Raw genomic sequence first — 19,043 nt, 5'->3', positions numbered from 1 at the left:
GGGGAGAGGGAGGCAGAGTCTGTGATCCCACGTGTCAGCAAAGGGAGTGAATTAGCTTGGTGAGACAGGGGAGGGGGGCGGGGGCTGGCAAGGGGCCTGCACAGTGGCCGTTATCTTCACGGAGAAAGCAATAAAACCGTGTTCGCTCATAAACGGGCACCACCAGGACCTATTTCCTGCTCAAATAAAATTAAAGGTGATGGATGGAGCCGCGAGCGGCAGGCAGAGCTGGGGGCAGCTTAGTGCTGAGTGATGGGCCCTGTCCTGCGCCTGGCTCCCTGGGGTCTAGAGGCCCGGCCCCAGCTGGACAGGCAGCCAGTCCCAAACCACTGGGGAGCAAGGGAAGTGTGCGTATTGCGGGAAGTGGGCGAGGTAAGTCAGGCAGGTGGAAGAAATTAACAGCAACCATTTTTCAAGAACCTACAATCCTCCCAACACCCCCATCACCTGGCTTTATCCCATCTCCCACATGGCAAGCTGAGGCACAGAGAGGTCTAGAAATTCACTCAAGCTCACACAGCCACTCAGAGCAGCCTCAGGCAGAACGATAAGATTGTACAACTCGACTTTTTCAACTCCAGGGAGAGGGCAGGCAGCTCACTGCCCTCCCTCGGGCCGTGCCCAGCCAGCAGAGGCCCAGGCCACTCGCCTGTCCCCATGCCCAGAGCCACGTGCGCAGGAACACACACCCATGCACACATACGTGCCCGCACGCTGGAGGAAGCCTGGTGTAGCAGGGAAACATGCTTGCTCTAAACCAGACTCCTCGGCTTATTCTTGGGTCTGCTACTCACTCGCTGTGTGAGCTTGGAAAAGTCACTTAGCATCTCTGTGCCTCAGTTTCCTCCTCTGTAAAAGGGGAGGGTCACCAGAGTGCTTGCCTCGCAGGGTTGTTGTGAGGATTAAATGAGTGTAGGTGTGTAAAGTGCTTACAGCTGGCCGCGGAAATGCTGCGTGAAGGGCACTGATCCGCTCTGTGTCTTACGCGGGCGCCTGCCTCTTTCCAGGCCCAGGCTCTCCCCGTGCACCTCAGGGTGGGGTGGGTATACTGGGAGGGAACAGCAGGAGAGAGTCTCCTCAGGACTCCTGCCTGGGCTTCATCTGACTCCAGGCCTGTGTTCTGAGGTGAAGGCTCACACGGGGCCCTGCCAGGTGCCCTGATGTTCCACTAAGGGGCTGCCTCTCCCAGGAAGCCCTCTAGCTTCCCAGAGTATGACCTCAATCTCACACTTGCTTCTGGGCCAGTTTCTGCTTGGTCTCAGGCCCCTTCAGTGCACTGTAATTAAGAGCAAGGGCTGGCTTCAAATCCTGGCCCTGCCATTTACCACGTCATCTGGAGCGAGTGACTTAAACTTTCTGGGGCCTCAGTTTCCCTATCTGTACAAAACAAGCATACCCACGGGGTAGTTGTAAAGATTAAATGAATACTCGGCTTTTAGGGCAGGACTGGGCACATAGCAGGTACTTAACATCATTATTATAAAGCAGTACCCTTTCTCCCTTCCTGAGACTGTGGGCTCTTTGAGGCGAGGGCGCTTGTCTCCTGTTAGCCTCCCTGGTGCCTGGGACAGGTGGGTGGGTGTTGGGGGGCACATTAACTCCCCCTCTAGTCAGAGCTCCCCCTGCAGCCTCTGTAGATCTCTGTACTCCAAAGAGTCACACCTTTCCCAGTGCAGGCTGTCCCCTGCAGACAGGAGTGAGCCGGGGAGGGCCTGGGGGGCAACTTCACCAAGGCCCCGATCACTACTCCCGTCTGGGTTCATCTGAGCAGTGAACCCCTGAAGAGTCAGGAGGTGGCTACAGGCCACTACCAGGTGGGCGGCACCTACACACACACACATTACACACACACACACACACACACACACACACACACACACACACGCATCAGAGCAATGACACCTCTGAGTAACCCCACCCCACACTGAACCCCCAGGAACTGTTCCTGCCTGACTCCTTTCCTGATGCAGGAGGGTGCGCTCATTTCTTTCTTAAGTCAGACGCCATGATTTCCCCGCAGACCCCACCTGCCAGGACGGGCCTCAGGCCCAGGTTACACCTGATGCCACCCCCTACTGCTCCCCACCCCCAAGGAAAGAAAGGCAGACAACCACGAGGAGGCCCAAAGACCTCCTGGAGCCGGGAGGCTGTGTCTCAGGGGAAAGGAGGCAGCATGAACCCCGCGCCAACTCCACTCCCACCCCGGGCGGGGCAGGGGACTCACCGCTGCTGGCCCAGGGCAGGTACCAGGGGCAGCTGACGTTCACGAAGGAGCCCGGCGGCCCATCTGGCCAGCAGGCGTAGTCATCGAAGGTCCGGTTGCAGAACAGGCCTGGTGCAGCGGGACGATGGCATCTGAGTCCCAGGCTGGCTGGGGCACTTCCCCCCAAGTTCCCCACCAGAGAGGGTGCCCGGCAGAAACCTGTGCTCGGCTCACCTCCACTGAGGCTTCCTACCCACCCAGCACATTCCCACCCAGCAGGTGCCACTTACCAGCAGTGGGACTTGGAGCAAAGTACTTAAGGTCTCTGCTTTCTCACCTGGAAAATGGGGTTGATCCCCAGCCCACAGGGCTTTGTGGGGACAAACAGCACAGCTAGCATAGATAACTGAGCATAGTAAGTGCTCAATAAACGATCCTCGTGGGCCTGTTATTAAATTACACACCACGGATGAGGGGGACGGTAGCTCTCCAGGCTAAGATAACCCTCCTCAGGTGACTGGGTCATGACTGCAGCTCAGGACTGGAACACAGGCCTATCAATCCTCTGCTCTTTTTTTTTCTTTTTTTTTAACATCTTTATTGGAGTATAATTGCTTTACAATGGTGTGTTAGTTTCTGCTGTATAACAAAGTGAATCAGCGATACATATACATATATCCCCATATCTCCTCCCTCTTGCGTCTCCCTCCCACCCTCCCTATCCCACCCCTCTAGGTGGTCACAAAGCACCGAGCTGATCTCCCTGTGCTATGCAGCTGCTTCCCACTAGCTATTTTACATTTGGTAGTGTATATATGTCCATGTCACTCTCTCACTTCGTCCCAGCTTACCCTTCCCGCTCCCCGTGTCCTCAAGTCCATTCTCTATGTCACTCCCCCTAAACGTTCATTACTCTAAGTACGTGGGTTGGGCCTCCTGCCCTGGCACAGGCCGGGAAGTGCTGAGGAGGAGGCAGAATAGAAAGGCCAGGTGTCTGCTCCTGAGGGACCCCAGTCAGGGGCGAGGGGGGACACAGCAGCAACGAGGCCGCACCCCAAGGCATAGGGTGGATGAGGGGTCCTAGAGAGGCAAATGATGCCCAGCCAGGCGTGGGGCCTCCCAGCGCCGTGGGGAGCTGGTTGGGTGCACTCACCTGTGGCTGGGGGCGGAGCCTCGGTCAGGAAGCGCTGGCACTGGCGTCGGTATTCTCGCCATTTCTCCACTGTCTCCGAGAGGGACACGGTGGCACCCTGGGGAAAAGAAAGAAAAGGGGGCCCCTTAGGTCCAACCGACCTCTCTTTTATGCCCAATCCCCCCCCACACACACTTGGTTTCTTGATCTCCAGGGGACCTTAGAGCCCCAAACTCCACAGGCTTTGGCCATCTCTGAAAGGGGGTGACAACACAAAGAGGGGCTCCAGGTGGATGTTTTTATATCTTTATCCCTCCCAGGGCATAGCCTGGGGTGTAGTAAATGTCCAGCCAGTGGCTACTGAAAGGACACTGTTGGGGGTGAGTGGGGGAAGGGCCACCGGCTGAGCGTGTGTCTCATTCGTGGTTTCATCTGCCCTCACCCAGCAGAGAGATTTCCTGAGGGCCCTGGGCTTTGTGACTGCCACGGGCTCCTTTCCAGCACCCAGTCAGCCTTCCTGTAAGGTTCTCACACTTTCATCCACCAGTCTTGAAGGCAACACACAGGCCCAGAGTGGGAGAGGGGCTCAGTCAAGGTCACACAGCACCCCAAGGAGCAGAGCTAAGGCTAGGACCTGGAGTCTCCCAGATCAGTGACTGTGACGGAGCAGTGGCAGGTGTGGGCTGAGGTGGGATTCAGTGCTGGTAATGCCGCCCACTAGCATCCCTCCTGCAAAATGCAGTCATGTTACCTGGGAGGTCAACATGACCCCCACCATCTCCTTGTAGCATAACAACACAGATCAAATATTCAGCTCTATCAACTGCAGGAGAGGTCCTGAGGACATGGGGTGAAGGGGTCAGAAAAGTTCCAGAACACAGAGATTGGGTCTGCAATGGGAGGGGTCCCCCTCTCTGTGAGTAGATAAGGTAACAGAACTGGCTTTTTAGCAGAGACCCAAGCAGATACACCCAAGTGAGAATTATCCATGTCCAGACATTTTAGTGTACTTCTTTAGATATGTCTGGGCACTATGTTTCCTTTTTACTTGTATTTTTTCCTGAACAGGCTTAAGATTATAAATATTCCTCCTTTTAGAGCCTGCAGACACACAAATGACCAGGGAGCCCCTTGTATAAAATTTAGGACCTATACATAATTTAAAACAAAATTTCACTTTTTGAAATCACAAACATATACATGCGTGCTGAAATTAAAACAGCTTCATTTTGGGAGCTTGCACCACCCTTGACGGGTGGTGCCCTAAGCACACTGGTTCTGGTTTCTGGGTAATCCTGCCCAGATTTAAGCTGCGTTGGGGGCTTATAAGACACTTCCCATAAAGACACAGGCTGTCTTGGGCTCATCCCTGGTGGCAAAGGAAGCCCTAGGGAGGGGACAAAGCTTGCTTGACAAGCAAGGGGACAGTCTTGGAGTGAGTGTGCTGAGGCCACAGGCAGAGCTACTTAAAAGACAGTGTTCTGAGCGCAAAGGTCAAGTGTATTTGTTAAACAAATAAATAAGGAATCAAACCCAACAGCGAAGGCAGTGTCAGTTTTAGCTACAACTGAGGGGTCAGCGCAGTTTTCACTAGCGCCAGTCCTGGTAGATCCACCCCCCCCGACCCCTACCCACTTTCCTTCTCCTCCACGGAATGCAGCAGTTGCTGGTGGTCAGGGCAGGGAGACCAGGGAGAAATCCCACCTGATCTCTCTAGGAGGAAAGCAGGCAGCAAGCAAGGTCGCTGCTGGGAACTGGGGCAGAAGGTGTGTCTGGGGCAGGGAGCGGGGACTGGGAAGCCCATGGGAACCAGAAGTCTCAGGGTGGGGATAAAGGCAAAGGACAGCACCAGGAGGGCCAGCCTGGCCAGCAGCACCCCAGAGAGCTTCGAGACAGAGGCAGCCCTGTCACCTGCTCGGAGCAGAGCCCCAGACAAGAAACTATCTTCAGGGCTTCCCTGGTGGCGCAGTGGTTGAGAATCTGCCTGCCAATGCAGGGAACATGGGTTCGAGCCCTGGTCTGGGAGGATCCCACATGCCGCAGAGCAACTAAGCCCGTGAGCCACAACTACTGAGCCTGCGCGTCTGGAGCCTGTGCTCCGCAACAAGAGAGGCCGCGATAGTGAGAGGCCCGCGCACCGCGATGAAGAGTGACCCCTGCTTGCCACAATTGGAGAAAGCCCTCGCACAGAAACGAAGACCCAACACAGCCAAATAAATAAATAAATAAATAATAATTAAAGGCGCTAATAATTTAAAAAAAAAAAAGGTCAGGGCCTGATTGGTTTCATGCCCTTGCACCTGGCTCCCTAGATTAGGTATAATCTGTCTCCAAATCCAGAAAAAAAGAAAAAAAAAAAAGAAACTATCTTCAGACGGGGGCTCCCTGAGGGCAGGGCTGTGTCGCCCTCAGGCTGGGGCTCCTTAAGAACAGGGGTTGTGTCCCCCCCTCAGATAGCTTCCTGACAATAGGGGTCCACCGTCTGCCTCCTGCCCCAGCTGAAGTTCTCCAAATACTGCTCACCGCACCCGCCTGCCCAAACACACAAACTACCAGACCTCTGGCCTCTCCCCACCTGGCGTTTATGGAAGTAATACTGTGCCAGGCTCTGGGTGGGGGGACGGACTCGGGGGACATGGGGAGCGCAAAGATGAAGGCCAGAGCCCTGGCCTGAGAGAGTCCCCAGGCTACTCGGGGGTGGGGTGGGAGCAAATGCTCTTCAGGACACAGCAGAGAAGGCGGCGGTGAAAGTGCTCAGGGAATGGCTGGGGCAGCGCTCGTTGCTCGGGCTTGAGAGCCCTGGGGGACGCCGGGGATTGGGAGCTGGGGTTGGCAGAGGGAAGGGGGCTAGAGAGAGACTGGGCCCAGCAAGGGCAGAGGGTGGGCATTTCAGCAGGAGGACCCAGCAGGAACGAAGGGGCAGAAGTGGGGACGTCGGTGCTCTGGTGAGCAAGCAGAAGACAGCCTTGCACTAATGTTCAGGAGAATTTTCTGGGCCAGGGAGAGAGCGGTAGGCAGGACCTGGGACAGATGTGAGGCTCCGGTCTGGAACAAGGCTGGGGTCACCCGGTGCAGCAGGGCCCAGGGGCTCAGGGGAACACAGTTACACAGAGAAGTTTGAATAGCCCTGGCTTTGGGCTCAGAGCCAGGCCTGATCCTGGCTCTCCCATAAATTAAGTTTGTGACCTTGTGCAAGAGTTTTAACTTCCAGCCTGAGCTCACACCTGCACAAATTGGGAATAACAATAGTCCCTACCTCCCCGTGAGCATTAAGTGAGTTAATGCTTAGAAGGGCGCCTGGCACGTGGAAAATCCACAGTCAACGGCAGCTGTCTTCGATTTCTGCTCTTGACAGGAGAGGACAGAGCAGACCGGGCAGCCAGACTTCCTGGGGAGTCCGGGTCCCACCCCTCCCTCATTTCTGGGATCAAAAAACTCCCAGCAGGGGGAAAGGAACATATTTTCCGGCCAAGGACCGATCATTCTGCTTCATTTGTGGCATCTTCCAGCTGCAACATAGCCATTAGCAAAGCCTCCATGCCCGAGGGCAAGGAACTGTGAGGAGGGGCAAGGCCCTGCCCACCAGCCTCCGCCCCATTTCATCCTCCTGTGACGTGAGTCCCCGCTCCAGGCCCGGTGAGGAGGGGCTGGGGGTGGTAAGTGGTGGGGAGGATGCAGTGGTGGAGGCCCCTGCCCCTCAGAGGCAGCAGAGCTGCCCGGGAGACCAGGGCAGCAGTGGGGGGCCCAGCGGACCAGGGTGAGGGCAGCTTGGCAGTTTTTAGAATCAGGACTCACCAGGCTTCATGGGAGTTCTCTGATTGGGGGGGGGTGAAGGCAAATGGGGACAATGCCTGGGGCGGAGTTTACAGTTAGGAGAGGGCGTCTCTCAGATTCAGGTGTCTGGGGAGGAAGCAGGAGGTGACAAAGAAGATGCCAGGAAGGAGTGGTGGGCAGGAGAGAGCACTGGACAGAGAGTCACACGTCCTTGGTTTAAATTCCAGCTCTGTCTGTTAACGTGGGACTGATGGGACAAATTTTAATCTTCTGGGACCTCAGTTTCCTTATCTGTAAAATGGGCATATCGTTCTTTTCAAAGAGTTCCTGTACAGATCCAGCAAGATAAAGTAGTGAAAACCTTTAGGAATTATCCAGCCCTGTACGAGTGAGCAACGTTCTAAGGAAGAAGAGCAGGAAGAGAAGGATGTGGAGAGGGTGAGGGGCTTTCCAACACCCTAGGACGGCACGCCTTCTCCAAACACTGGCTGCTAATGTGAAGAATTCCTCCGGCAGTTTCATTTCTCAGTGTGAATCAGTGCATCAGATTCTTTCCTTTTCTGGGAACCTTTTTGATTGAGGGGAAGGAGGAAAGAGAGGCCACTAAGGTGGGAAAAATGGGAGAGGGCCTCCCCAAAGGAAAAAGAGGGCTCCAATGACAACTCTGGCGCCTCCCAACAGATGCAGCCCTGCATCTTCCCTGCAGCTCCTCCCAGGACCCCTGCCTCCTTCTTCTCTGCCCAACTTCCAGAGCCCAACCATCCCCGAGGCCCTCTGAGACCTGGAGGGATGGTGCTGCTGGACCCCGGGCTCTTGGCCCCATTTTTTTTCCTTATAGACTCCAGATACATGAGCAGAAGGGCAGGGAAAGCAAGACCACACACACATTCTCACGTGCACCAGACCCCTCCCATGGATACACTGTCACACACATTATCACACCTGTGTGGAGCACATGCTTACATACTAAGACATGACATGGAGTCTCTCTCCCACACATGAACACACAGACTGTCAGGTACACGCACACACACACACACACACACACACACACACGCACGCACACCTCTTGACTGACATATACTCAAGTCACACTGTCACATGCATAGATACAGAGAAACAGACACACATTCTGTCACAAGCACACTTTTCTCACCCACACACAGACACACACTGGCAGACACTCATTCACACACTAAGATGTCTCTCTCTCATACACACACAGACCTTCCCATAGATGCAGTATCACACTTGGAGTCACAAACACATACACACTGTCAGACACACAATGACATGCTGAGATGTTTCATACACGGGGACTCACAGGCAGGCTGTCACACAGAGGGTCACATACAAGTACAGAGGAGAAACAGGGGTTCATACAGCCCACACCCCTCTCCCCCTGGTCCCCCTCTCTCTGTCTCTCTCTCTACCTGTCTCTGTCCTGCATCTTTGTACCTCTGTATCGCTGTACCTCTCTATCTCACACGCACACAGAAGCATCTGTTCAGGGGCAGGCGCAGCTAAGGAGCAGCCTGCTTTTCCTCAGAGCAAGGCATCCAAGGGCAGGATGTGGTTTCTTGGTTGCTCCTGCCCTGGCACCCACCAGACTCCGTATCTGTGAGGGAGCCCAGCTCAGGACAAAGTCCACGGTGACCGCCGCGCACCCTGGACTCCATCCACCCTTCACTAGAGTGCAGAGGCACGGGGCCTCCGACAGCCCCCCTCCCAGCCCTCCTCCAGTGCCCTGGAGAAGGCTTCCAGATTCCCGAGGACAAGTGGGTCAGATCCCCCAAGCGACTAAAGCTGCCATTTCAGGACGCCAGCGTCCCAATCCTCTGTTACCCCATGGGGCAGGGCTCGTGATCCCTATTTACAGATGAGGAAACAGAGGTTCCGGATGGTCAGATGTCCTGCCCAAGATCACCAGCTAACGGCAGACCTGATATTTGAACCCGGTTTTGTCTGGTTCTAATTTGGAGTGTCAAAGTCTTGCCCGTCTCCTCAGTAGACCAGCTCCCTCACAGGGGTCTTGCGGAGGAAAATTATAGGCGAGGGGGTGGTCCTTCCCGGCAGCAATGAAGGAGTAGCCTAGGTCCCCTTCTTCAGAGGTCAGTTCTGCCACCCTCCTGCCTGCACCCCCTTCCAGCCTGGCCAGCCTGACTGTGGGCAGCTCACTCCATTTTCCCTTCAGTCCCACCTGGGTGAGCAGGTATTAGGCACCAGCCCAGCCCCGCACCCCTTTGTCCTCTCTGTTCCTGGACTGCTGGGTTCACCTTACACAGGGAACCCTCCTTTTCTGAGATTCATCCCCCCCGGGCAGTGACAGGAAGGGAGCAACCTAGTCTTGCTGATCTCATGAACAGAAAATAGAAAACAGAATTCACCATTGTTGAGAGTCACACGCGGGCATGAGGTTGTGTCGCAATTACTGCAGTCTGACCTCAAAAAGCCTGTCACTCAGATCTCCACGGGTCAGGGGTGCTCACAGCCGGGCACCCCCCCGAAGCTCCCCCTCTCTGCTCAGAGCCTGGCTCATCCTGCCCTCCTCTGTCACCCCAGGACTGTTATGGCCCCAGGATATTGGGCTTTTGGCCCAGGGCTGAGGAATGAGGGGTGGGAAGAAAGGGCAGGTTCAAGGAGCCTCACTCCTCTGGGCAAAGGAACTCTGGGGAGAAGACAGGCAGCATCCAGAACCTCTCCTCTTCCCTTAATCCAAAGCCGGTCTGCAAATGGCCTGGAGCAGGATGGGACCGGGCAGCAGAGCCTTCCACCCCAACCCTGTCCCAGCCAGAGGAGGAGGTAAAAGTGAGCGAGAAGCAGGTAGTGGGTCTGCAGTTCTGGCTCCCAGAAGATCCCACACACACCAGGGAAGCCAAAGTCTGGCTGAGCGTCGGGGGGACACTGCTGTGGAAGGAGATGTCTCCTGCAGCTAGGGGCAGTAGTTGGGCTGGGCACACGGAGAGGGGGGGAATGAGTCTGGAAAAAATCGTGGGGGCTGAAGAAGGGCTGGCACCTTAGCTGGGAGGCACATCTGTCCACATCTGGATTCTCAGCCAGGGGTGGAGTCGGCCCTCATCAAAGACCCCTCCTCCCGCCTCCCACCTGCGCTGGGACAAATTTCAAGGCCTGTGAAAGCCCCCTCCCCAAAGCTCTTCAGGTCTGGGGGTAAGAGCGGGAGGTCACGGGAAGACACGGCTCTCTGGCACAGGAAAGCCTGCAGCTCCTCTCTGCTCAAGCATCTCACAGCATCTCTGGACAACTCCTCTCTCCTAAAGCAGGCGGACCACAGCCCCCAGCCTAGGAGCCTGGAGGCAGGAAAGGCAGAGAGGGGCTGCAGGGGTCCACCTGTGGTCAGCCCTCCACGGGCATCCAGGAGGCCAAGGTGTCTCCACGTGTCCCAGTATGAGCTCTGGTGCATGTTGACCACCAAGGGGATCAAAATGGGGGTGTGTCAAGACGAGTGTATGAGGGGAGGCCTGCCTGCTTCTAGAGGAGCAGGGAGTCTTCTAGTGTTTGCGTTGGCGTGGGGCTGGGGACGGGGGTGGTTCTCGAGTTCCAGCTGGGAGGTCAGGGGGAAGGACAGAAAGCTGCCACCGCAGGGTCCCTGGGGCTATGAGTCAAAAGCTGTGCTGGGGGGCTGGTTGGGGGGCGGATAGAGCTGAGGGTCCACACCCAGGCCTCTCCGCCTTCCCAGGGGGTCTTTGATAGTGAGCGGGGGACGGGTGAGGGCGCGGGCACGGCGGGGAGGGGTCTGGGGCACAGTGGAAAAGGGGAGGTCGGGGAGCTCGGGCTGTGGCCGGGCCGCTGGCACGGGTTTGCGGGAGACGGAGTTGGGAAAGTGGTCGGGGGGAGATGCGGCACAGAAGTCGGCGCAGGGCGGCCGCGGGACAGCCGGTGGCCCGGCAGAGGGGCCCGGGCGGCCAGGAAGGGGGCGCCTGGCCGGGGCTGAGGGAGGCGTCCGCCGTCCGAGCCCCCACCTCCGCCACCCAACTCTCCAGGTCCCACTCCCCGAGGCTTGGGTTCCCGCCGCCCGCGGTCGCGGAGTTTCGCTCAAGTCGCGGCCGCCGCTGCCCGGACGCCGCGCCCGCAGCAGCCCACGCCGCCGCCTCCCCCGCCCCGGGACCCGCGGGTCTCACCTGGGGGCGGGGGCCGGCCCTGCCCACCGCCCCGAGCAGCAGCAGCGCCAGGCGGAGGGGCCCGGGGGCGCCGGCCATGGCGGGGCTCTCAGGACTGGGCCATCGCTGCCACCTGCGGCACCGCGCGCGCCACTGAGCCCGGGCGGCGCGGGCGCGGGGGAGGAGCCGGCGCGGGGCCGCCCCGCCCGCAGGAGGGGCAGGGTGGGTTCCGGCTTTCCGCCCCCGCCCGCGGAGGCCCCTGGGCCCGGCCACCTCCGGACCGGAGGTCCCCGGCCCTGCGCTCCGGGCTGGCGCCGCTCGGGTTCGGGCAGTGCAAGAGCGGGGCCGACCCCACCCCACAGCCGGTCTTCCTCCCGGATTCCCCCGCTAAAGAAAGCCAAACCACCCCCAGCTGTCCAGGATACCCCGTAGGGAACTGAGGCGGAGAAGTGCACGGGACTTGGCCAAGGTCACACCGCCAGTCAAACCCCTTCCGAAAAGTGTAACCCCGAGAGCTGCGAGTGGCTAGTAAGACAGATCCACCCAGCGGGGTTACCCGGTCCCCAAGTCCTCTCCTCATTCCCGGGTTCTGTCCCGAAGGCAGCCCTGGGACAACCAAGGTTGGGGGGACAATGACAAATGGATCAATGGAACCCTGCCGGTGGGGAGGGTCTAGAAGGTCCCCCGACTCCCGCAGCCCCCATGGCCCCTGCTCTGAATCACTGGGCTCTTATATCCCCTGTATCCCTGGGATAACGTGTGCCCAAGGCTGTCCTCTATGCCTCCTGCGTCTCTGTGTCCCTGCTTCGTGGAGGCTCTGTATCATACCTGCCTTTGTAACACCCCCTCGCCCCCCAGCGCAGTGCAGGCCAGGGAGTAGGGTGGGACACAGGTTCACCCTCACCCAGGCTGTGGAAGACAGTGCTAAGAAGGCACTGACTTTCTGTTCCCTAAAGCCAGTGTGGAGTGCCAGTGGGAAAAGGGAATTACACCCCTCCCCCAAAAGAACTTTGATGTCACTATTAGGAAGGGGGGCGGCAGCAGCACTCAGCTGTGACCTACCATGGGGCATGTCTGGACCATTCCAAAGGGAAAGGGAGCAGCTGTTGGAGTAGCTGCTCCTCAGGGAGAGAACAGGACTTCTCAAATCCCAGAGCACGAGGAGGGGAGGGGGGGGAAGGGGGAGGGGGAGGGGGAGAGGGAGGGGGAGGGGGGGAGGAGGCCTCCAGTGGGAGGAAACAGGGGCTCCCATTCGCCAAGAGACGTCTTCCTGTCCTGCAAGCTCCCTCTCACTACCTGAGAGTCATTCGTTCCCTCCTCTACCCAGAAGTCAGTCTAACAGTCACCTTATGTGCCACTTAGGCTGCGAGTGACAGAAAACCCCTAATAACAGTGGCATAACCAAGGGCTCTGTTATGTAAAGCAAGGCCAGAGGTTCAGCCCAGGGCTGGAGCAAAGGCTCCCTGACCATTAGGGTCTCCAGCTCTTTCAGTTTCCACCATTCTCATGGTTCAGGGCTTCAACCTAATGATCCAAGGTGGCTGCTCCAACTCTGGCCATGATATTCAAATTCCAGCCAGCAGGAAGGAGTAAAGGGAAGATGGGTGCACCTCCACCAGTAAGGACACATCCTGAAAGAGGCAGCCATCAACTCCACACCCCATGGTCCCCACTCAGACACATGGGCACACTTAGCTTTGAAGGAGGCTGGGAGAGTACCCTTAATTCCAAACAGTCACTGGCAAGGTTAAATGTTAGGGCTTTTATTATTCTAGAAGAAGGCAAGATAGATAGATAGATAGATAGATAGATAGATAGATAGATAGATAGATAGATGATAGATAGATAGATAGATAGACAGACAGATAGGCAAACGACTTGCAAGCTCTGCTATATGAGGGCTGGGGGTTGGGGAGAAGAGGAGAGGAGAGAAGAAAATTAAGAGCTAGAACTGAGTCTTTACCATGAAATTATCAACCTCCAAATTACACTTAATAAATATCAGTTGAACACCTGCCATGAGCCACACACTGAACTAGGTCCTGGGAATAAAGTGGTGATGCAGTCTGTATCCTCAGAGGGATAGGAATGGAAGGGCTGGAATACCGCTCTCTAGACTAACACTAACCATGAACAAAAACAATAGCTATCAATACCACGTACTGAGTTCCCTCTCTGGGCCAGGTGCTGCCGAATGCTTAGTGTGCCCTGATCTCCTCAAGTCTGATGACCAAGTACTATTATACCTGTTTTATGGATGAGGAGACTGAGGCTCAGGGATAATAAATGAGCTTCCCAGAGAGCAATGCTGGCGTTCACCCCAGGTCCACCTGCCCCCAAGGCTGGTGCAGGAGAGGAGACAGGGTCCAGCTCTGCCAGCCCGTCTTGGGAGCACCTCCCCTGTGGATCCTTCCTCCTCAGCCCAGACCTCTGGGTCTGGCTCCTAACCCCTACGCCCAAAGCTTCTCCCATGACGCTAAAGTGGGGTACCCTCAGCTTCCACTAAGAGAACTTGGTTTTCAGATTATTTTCAGAAATGGGAATGGGAGCAACTGATGTGTGCACCTGAAGAAAAGATGCTGTAAGGCCCTGGACCTGTGGAGACAGACCCCAGAGCAGGCCCCCCACCTCCTTTGCTCCTGGATGAGGGGACCCTCTCCTCAGTGGGAAGACCTGGCCAGTGGGCAGAAAGGAGTCTTTCACTTGGGGGAAGGTGAGGAGGGAGGGAGGGGCTAAGCAGAGGGAAAAAAGAGGGGGGGTGGGGAGAAAAGAAAGAACTGCTAAGAAGGACAGGTGTCTCTTGTCCATATAGTTCAGGTTCCTTTCCAAGTTCCAGGTTCCTAAGAAGCTTGTTTATTTTCCAAACTTCAAGACCATATCCCCATTCTGGTGGACCAGATGAGGAAAGAGCCAAAATCTTCTAGCCTAGTATAAATACACATGCGCGCACACACACACACACGCACACGCACACACACACCTACACACAGATCTTAGGCTCTGTCAGTCCTGGGTTCAAATCCAGCTCAATCACTCACTGAACATCTCTGAGCCTTGGTCTCACAGTCTGTAAAATGGGGATAATAATAAAGGCCAATGTTTACTGAGTACTTGCCTTGAGCCGGGCAGTGTTCCAGGAGCCTCATGAGTGTTATTCCATTTAACGCTCACCATTGCCCTCACCCTAGTCATCGCCTGGAGAGTCTGAAGGTTTGCCAAGAGGAGACAGAGACCACAGGAGCAGGCCCAGGAATCTGTTCTGCCAGGAGCCAGGGGAACGTGGCTGTCGGCAGCTCCCGGAGTGAAGGAGAATGTCACCAAGGGATGCCCCGAGGCAAGGGCTCCACCCCTCCACTTCCTGCTTCTCTTCTTGCAACCCTGTCCTCTGCTCCCTGATCCGGTGCTTCTCGGAGCAACCCTGGGTTGTGAAGTGGGATCACTTTTGTCCCCATTTTACAACGGAGGACCCCAAAGTGCAAAGCAGTGGAGAAACTAACCCAAGATAGCCCGAGAGAGCCTGGATGCGACCCACCCAGACCTCCCACACTGATTGCACAACCACAGTCACACCTCGCAGGATTGTTGGACGATCAGAAGCAGCACTTGCCCAGAATCCGGCACTCCTAAGTCCTCAGTAAATGACAGTGTTAACACTGCCACCACTGTTATTCCCCATGGCCCTCCATCTTCCCAGCTGTCACTGCACCAGCTGAGCCAGGTCTCAGCAAGGCAGCAGGTATGGCTGCTAATGCCCAGGGCTCCAGCTCAGTCCATCCCTTCCCGGTCCAGGTGGCTACAGCCCAGTCCCCCAGGTCTGGGGGGAGGGAGGAGGCTAGCTGGACCCAAGAGGCCCTTCCCCCTGTGCAGTGCCTCTATCGCTGCCCCCCATCCTCCAGCCCAGCCGAGCCTCCCAGGTGCTGGATCCTGTTCAGCTCTGGGCAGTCAGCTGGGGAGGATTTATAGCCTCTTGAGCTACAGTGATTATTGCTCTCTTGGGCGGATGCAGCACAAAGTATCACAGCATCGGTTTCCTAACTGACTCTTCTGTTGAGGGAGAAAGTGTGATTGCTCCCACTTTACAGGGAGGGAAACTGAGTCCCACAAGAGTCAGGGGATTTGCTTGAGGTCACTTAGCAAGGTGCGGGCAGGGTTAGTGGAGCAAGGAAGAGAAAGCAATTGAGGTGAGAACAGCAAAATTCCTCTCTCTTCTCCACTTGGGGACTCCGGCCAGAAATGACTGGGGCTCCTTCTGTCTCCCCTGGGAGGGATTAGTGTCAGCAGTGGGGAGCAGGTGAGAAAAAACCCAGGGGAGGGAGAGGGTCATGGGGAGAGGGGCTTAGTGAGAGTGGTAGAACCAGTGAGGGGGCAGGTGTTGCCCTAGGAGCCATCTGTCCCCTTCCTTTTAACAAGAAGATTGCGTAGCAGAGCTGGCTGGATGCTCCCCAAATCTGGTGTGTGTTTGTTTCCTGGGGCTGCTTTAACAAAGCACCACAAACTAGGTGGCTTAAACAATAGAAATGTATTGTCTCACAGTTCTGGAGGCTGGAAGTCTGAAATCAAGGTGTCGTCGGGGTTGGTTCCTTCTGAGAGTTCAGAGGGAGAATCTGCTCCAGGCCCCTCTCCCAGCTTCTGGTAGCCTCGGGCATCCTTGGCTTGTAGATGGCATTCTCCCCGTGTCTTCACATTGTCTTCCCTCTGTGTACATCTCTCTGCGTCCAAATTTCCCTTTTGTATAAGGATGCCGGTCATGTTGGATTAGGGTCCACCTTAATGACCTCATTTTAACTTGATTACCTCTGTAAAGACCCTATTTCCAAACAAGGTCACATTCTAAGGTACTGAGCATTAGGACTTCGAGATACCTTTTGCGGGGGGACACAATTCAAACTATAACACACGGAGACCACATTTCCCAGTCTCCCTTGGTGTTTAGTGCGGCCAGGGGATTGTGGAGGAAAGTGGCATAGGTTCTCTCCAGGCTTGGCCCATAAAATCTCCCACACAGTCCTCCACACCCTCTCCTCCCCCATCAACCAGCTGGACACAGATGATCCAGTGGAGAATTCCAAGGCCCACAAGACAGAAGGAGCTTGGGTCCCTGGATGACTGCATGGAGCAGAGTTTCCTGCTGACCTGCCCTGGATTGCATGGTGTTAAGCCACTGAGATTGGGGAGCTGACTGTCACCGCAGTTAATCTACCCCGACAGACACAGCCGGCGTGTGCCCCTGGGGGCAGGGCTGGTTAGTCCAGGCAGAGGCCTTGTGGAGGTCCCCTCTTTGTGGCTGTGAGTAGGTGAATGAGACCCCTCACTCTGGGCCCATCTCCTCCTCCCCTCCGTCAGTGGACAGCAGCATCGCAAAGGGGATTCTGGATGGTGTGGCCGTGGCTCCTATTTGTCTTATCCATCTGGCTCCTCTCTCTAGCCTTCGCCCACAGCTGTTCCCACCTGTTTGCCTTTTCTCCTGAGAGAAGGTGGGGTGGGGTGGGGTAGGTTATGACAGAGCCCACACTGCCCCTTCACAGAATTAAAGCTCTGCAGGAAAAGAGGAAACGTGCCAAATTTCACACGTTTGGAAATCAAGTGAAAAGGAAGCATCACACAGGCCTTCTCACCGTAGCCTTTCAGCGCCTCGTCATGGCGTCATGGCGGAGAAATCCACTGTGACCAAAATGAGAAATGAAACTGTCAACCCAGGTCTAAAATAAGAGGTGTCCCCAGCTGACAGGCTACCTGGCCCACGAGCAACAGCCTCTTTCTTAGAAACTCTCCCCAGCTGGTCCCCTCTCGTAGCATCCTTCAAACCAGCCAGTCACGGGTCTCAAAGACCGGGGCAGGAAATGCTTCACGGAGGGACCTGCAGGCCCCAGAAGTTCTCTCTGAAAAGAATGGCTCCGAGCTGGGGTGGGGAAGCTGCCACTGGCTTTCAGGAGCCAGGATCACCTCCAGGGCTGAGTTAAGGTCACCGTAAATCCTGGCAGAGTCCCCCAAAGCAGGGAAGGACGGGCAATGGCCCGACTCTTACCCGGAGCCTTCTGGATCGCACGCTCTCTGACACACTCATCGTCCTCAGTTTTGCATGATAGGAATGTGGTACCCACTCACGCCCTTCTCCTGAATAATAGAAAACAAATGCAAAAGGGAAAACCCAAAAGTCTCCGGGCCAGCTCCTCCCAGAAACCCGCACCACCACGCCTTGACTCTCTGAGTGCCGATTCGGTGAGCACCTCTGCTGCCTCCTTGGACCTCACAGGTCACACCTGGGATCCAGCTTGAAGTGGCTGCAGCCACCTAGGCCTGCAGGACTGTAGGACCTCTGACCCTGCCGATGTCTCCTGCACCTCCGCAGGATCATAGCCCAGAAATTTCTGCTCCCATTACTGGTCGTTCCTCTTAGCTCTGTCTGACGAGTGACACGATAACACTTCAGGATTCGAGACTGGCCTATGGTTGGAGGAAGCTCACAGTCTCCCTCTGTTGTTGTGGCCTGATCTCTAGACCCGGCCTCAAGCGGACCTGTGACTTGGCCCGGCAGGTGACATTTTCTGAGGACCCAGTCTATTTCATTTTTTCCCTCCCAAGGCCAAGAGTCACTTCCTTCCCTGTTCCGAAAGCTCTCACTCTCCATGCACTCAGTCATGCTCTGGTTTCTGGCTCATTTGCTAAACGGGATGGCAAACAAAGCTGATGAGACGATCTGGCACCTAATGGCTCAGATGTCCAATCCTCCACCACCCAGGTGCTCTCAGGGGGAGCTCCTCGGGGTGGGGAGATGGGCTCACAGAATTAATTTCAAGCATGGCAGTTTTGCCATATAAAAAGGCACAAACACTTCTCCGAGACAAAAGCTGATGCCGGTGCTGCAGGAGGGGCTGGAGGGCCCAGGGGTCCTGGAACGGGAGGCTATGGGGCCTTTGGCAGCAGCTGGGCTGCGGTCTCAGTGTGGTCAGCACCAGGGTTAAGGCCCCTGAGCCTGTGAAGGCAAATCGAGGGCAAGGAGTGTGTCCGCATCATCAAGCCAGGTTGCCTGTGTCCAGCACACGAACATCAAGTCTCTTCTCTCTGTCCTTCGAGAAGTTTGAGATCTTTGACACTTTTCTGGGGATGCCCCTCAAGAACAAGGTTCTAAAGATCATGCTTGTTCAAAAGCAGACCTAGGCTGGCCAGGAGACCATGTTCAAGGTGATTGTAACCATCGGGGACTACAGCAGTCCTGTCAGTCTGTATGTCAAGTGGCCCAAGAGGTACCCACTGCCATCCACAGGGCCTTCATCCTGACCATGGTTTTTGTAATCCTGGTGCGGTGGGACTGCTGGGGGAACGAGATCAGCAAGCCCCATACAGTGACACGACACTGCGGCTGTGTGCTAATGAGCCTCATCCCCGCCCGCCCTGCTCCGCCCTGCTCCGCCCTGCTCCGCCCTGCCCTGGGCATTGTCTCGGCCCCTGTGTCCAGGAAGCTGCTGTTGATGGCAGGTCTTTGCCAGCTCTGTCAGCTTTGTCGAGGCCACTTCAATATCACATCCAAGAGCCATAGCTGTGACCTCTGGAAAGAGACTGTTCCCTACGTCTCCCAATCAGGAACTCACTTACCCACACCAGAGTATCCGGGGGTGGCCACCTCATGGTGCTTTTACACAAGAAAAATCAGTGAATTAAACCTGAAAGCAAACCAACAAACAAAAGTTCCACGAACGTACAGGACCGTCAGGTACTAAGGAGCAAGTTCTCTTGCAGGCTCCTTATTACTGCCTGGTTTAGGGGAAAAGCCCCGGTCAGGTGTGGGAAGTCCTGGGCTCTCACCCTGGTTCTTCTG

General features: G+C 56.1%; 1 protein-coding gene across 2 annotated transcripts in view; it reads right to left on the bottom strand.

Annotated features, from left to right (window-relative positions):
* GLP1R (glucagon like peptide 1 receptor) overlaps positions 1-11,365 on the bottom strand; it is a 32,988-nt gene extending 21,623 nt beyond the window's left edge. For both annotated transcript variants that reach the window (XM_082347853.1, XM_082347854.1), the window contains exons 1-3: positions 11,249-11,365; positions 3,357-3,453; positions 2,225-2,332 (exon numbers count right to left, since the gene is read on the bottom strand). In XM_082347853.1, the coding sequence (XP_082203979.1) occupies positions 2,225-2,332; positions 3,357-3,453; positions 11,249-11,326 (283 nt within the window). In that variant the 5' untranslated portion in view covers positions 11,327-11,365. The remainder of the gene's footprint in view (positions 1-2,224; positions 2,333-3,356; positions 3,454-11,248) is intronic.
* Positions 11,366-19,043: the final 7,678 nt, after the last annotated feature.

This window comes from Balaenoptera borealis (assembly GCF_965194805.1).
Source record: "Balaenoptera borealis genome assembly, chromosome: 12".
NCBI classification, from domain to species: Eukaryota; Metazoa; Chordata; class Mammalia; order Artiodactyla; family Balaenopteridae; genus Balaenoptera; species Balaenoptera borealis.
This window is presented reverse-complemented; position numbering and strand designations above follow the sequence as displayed.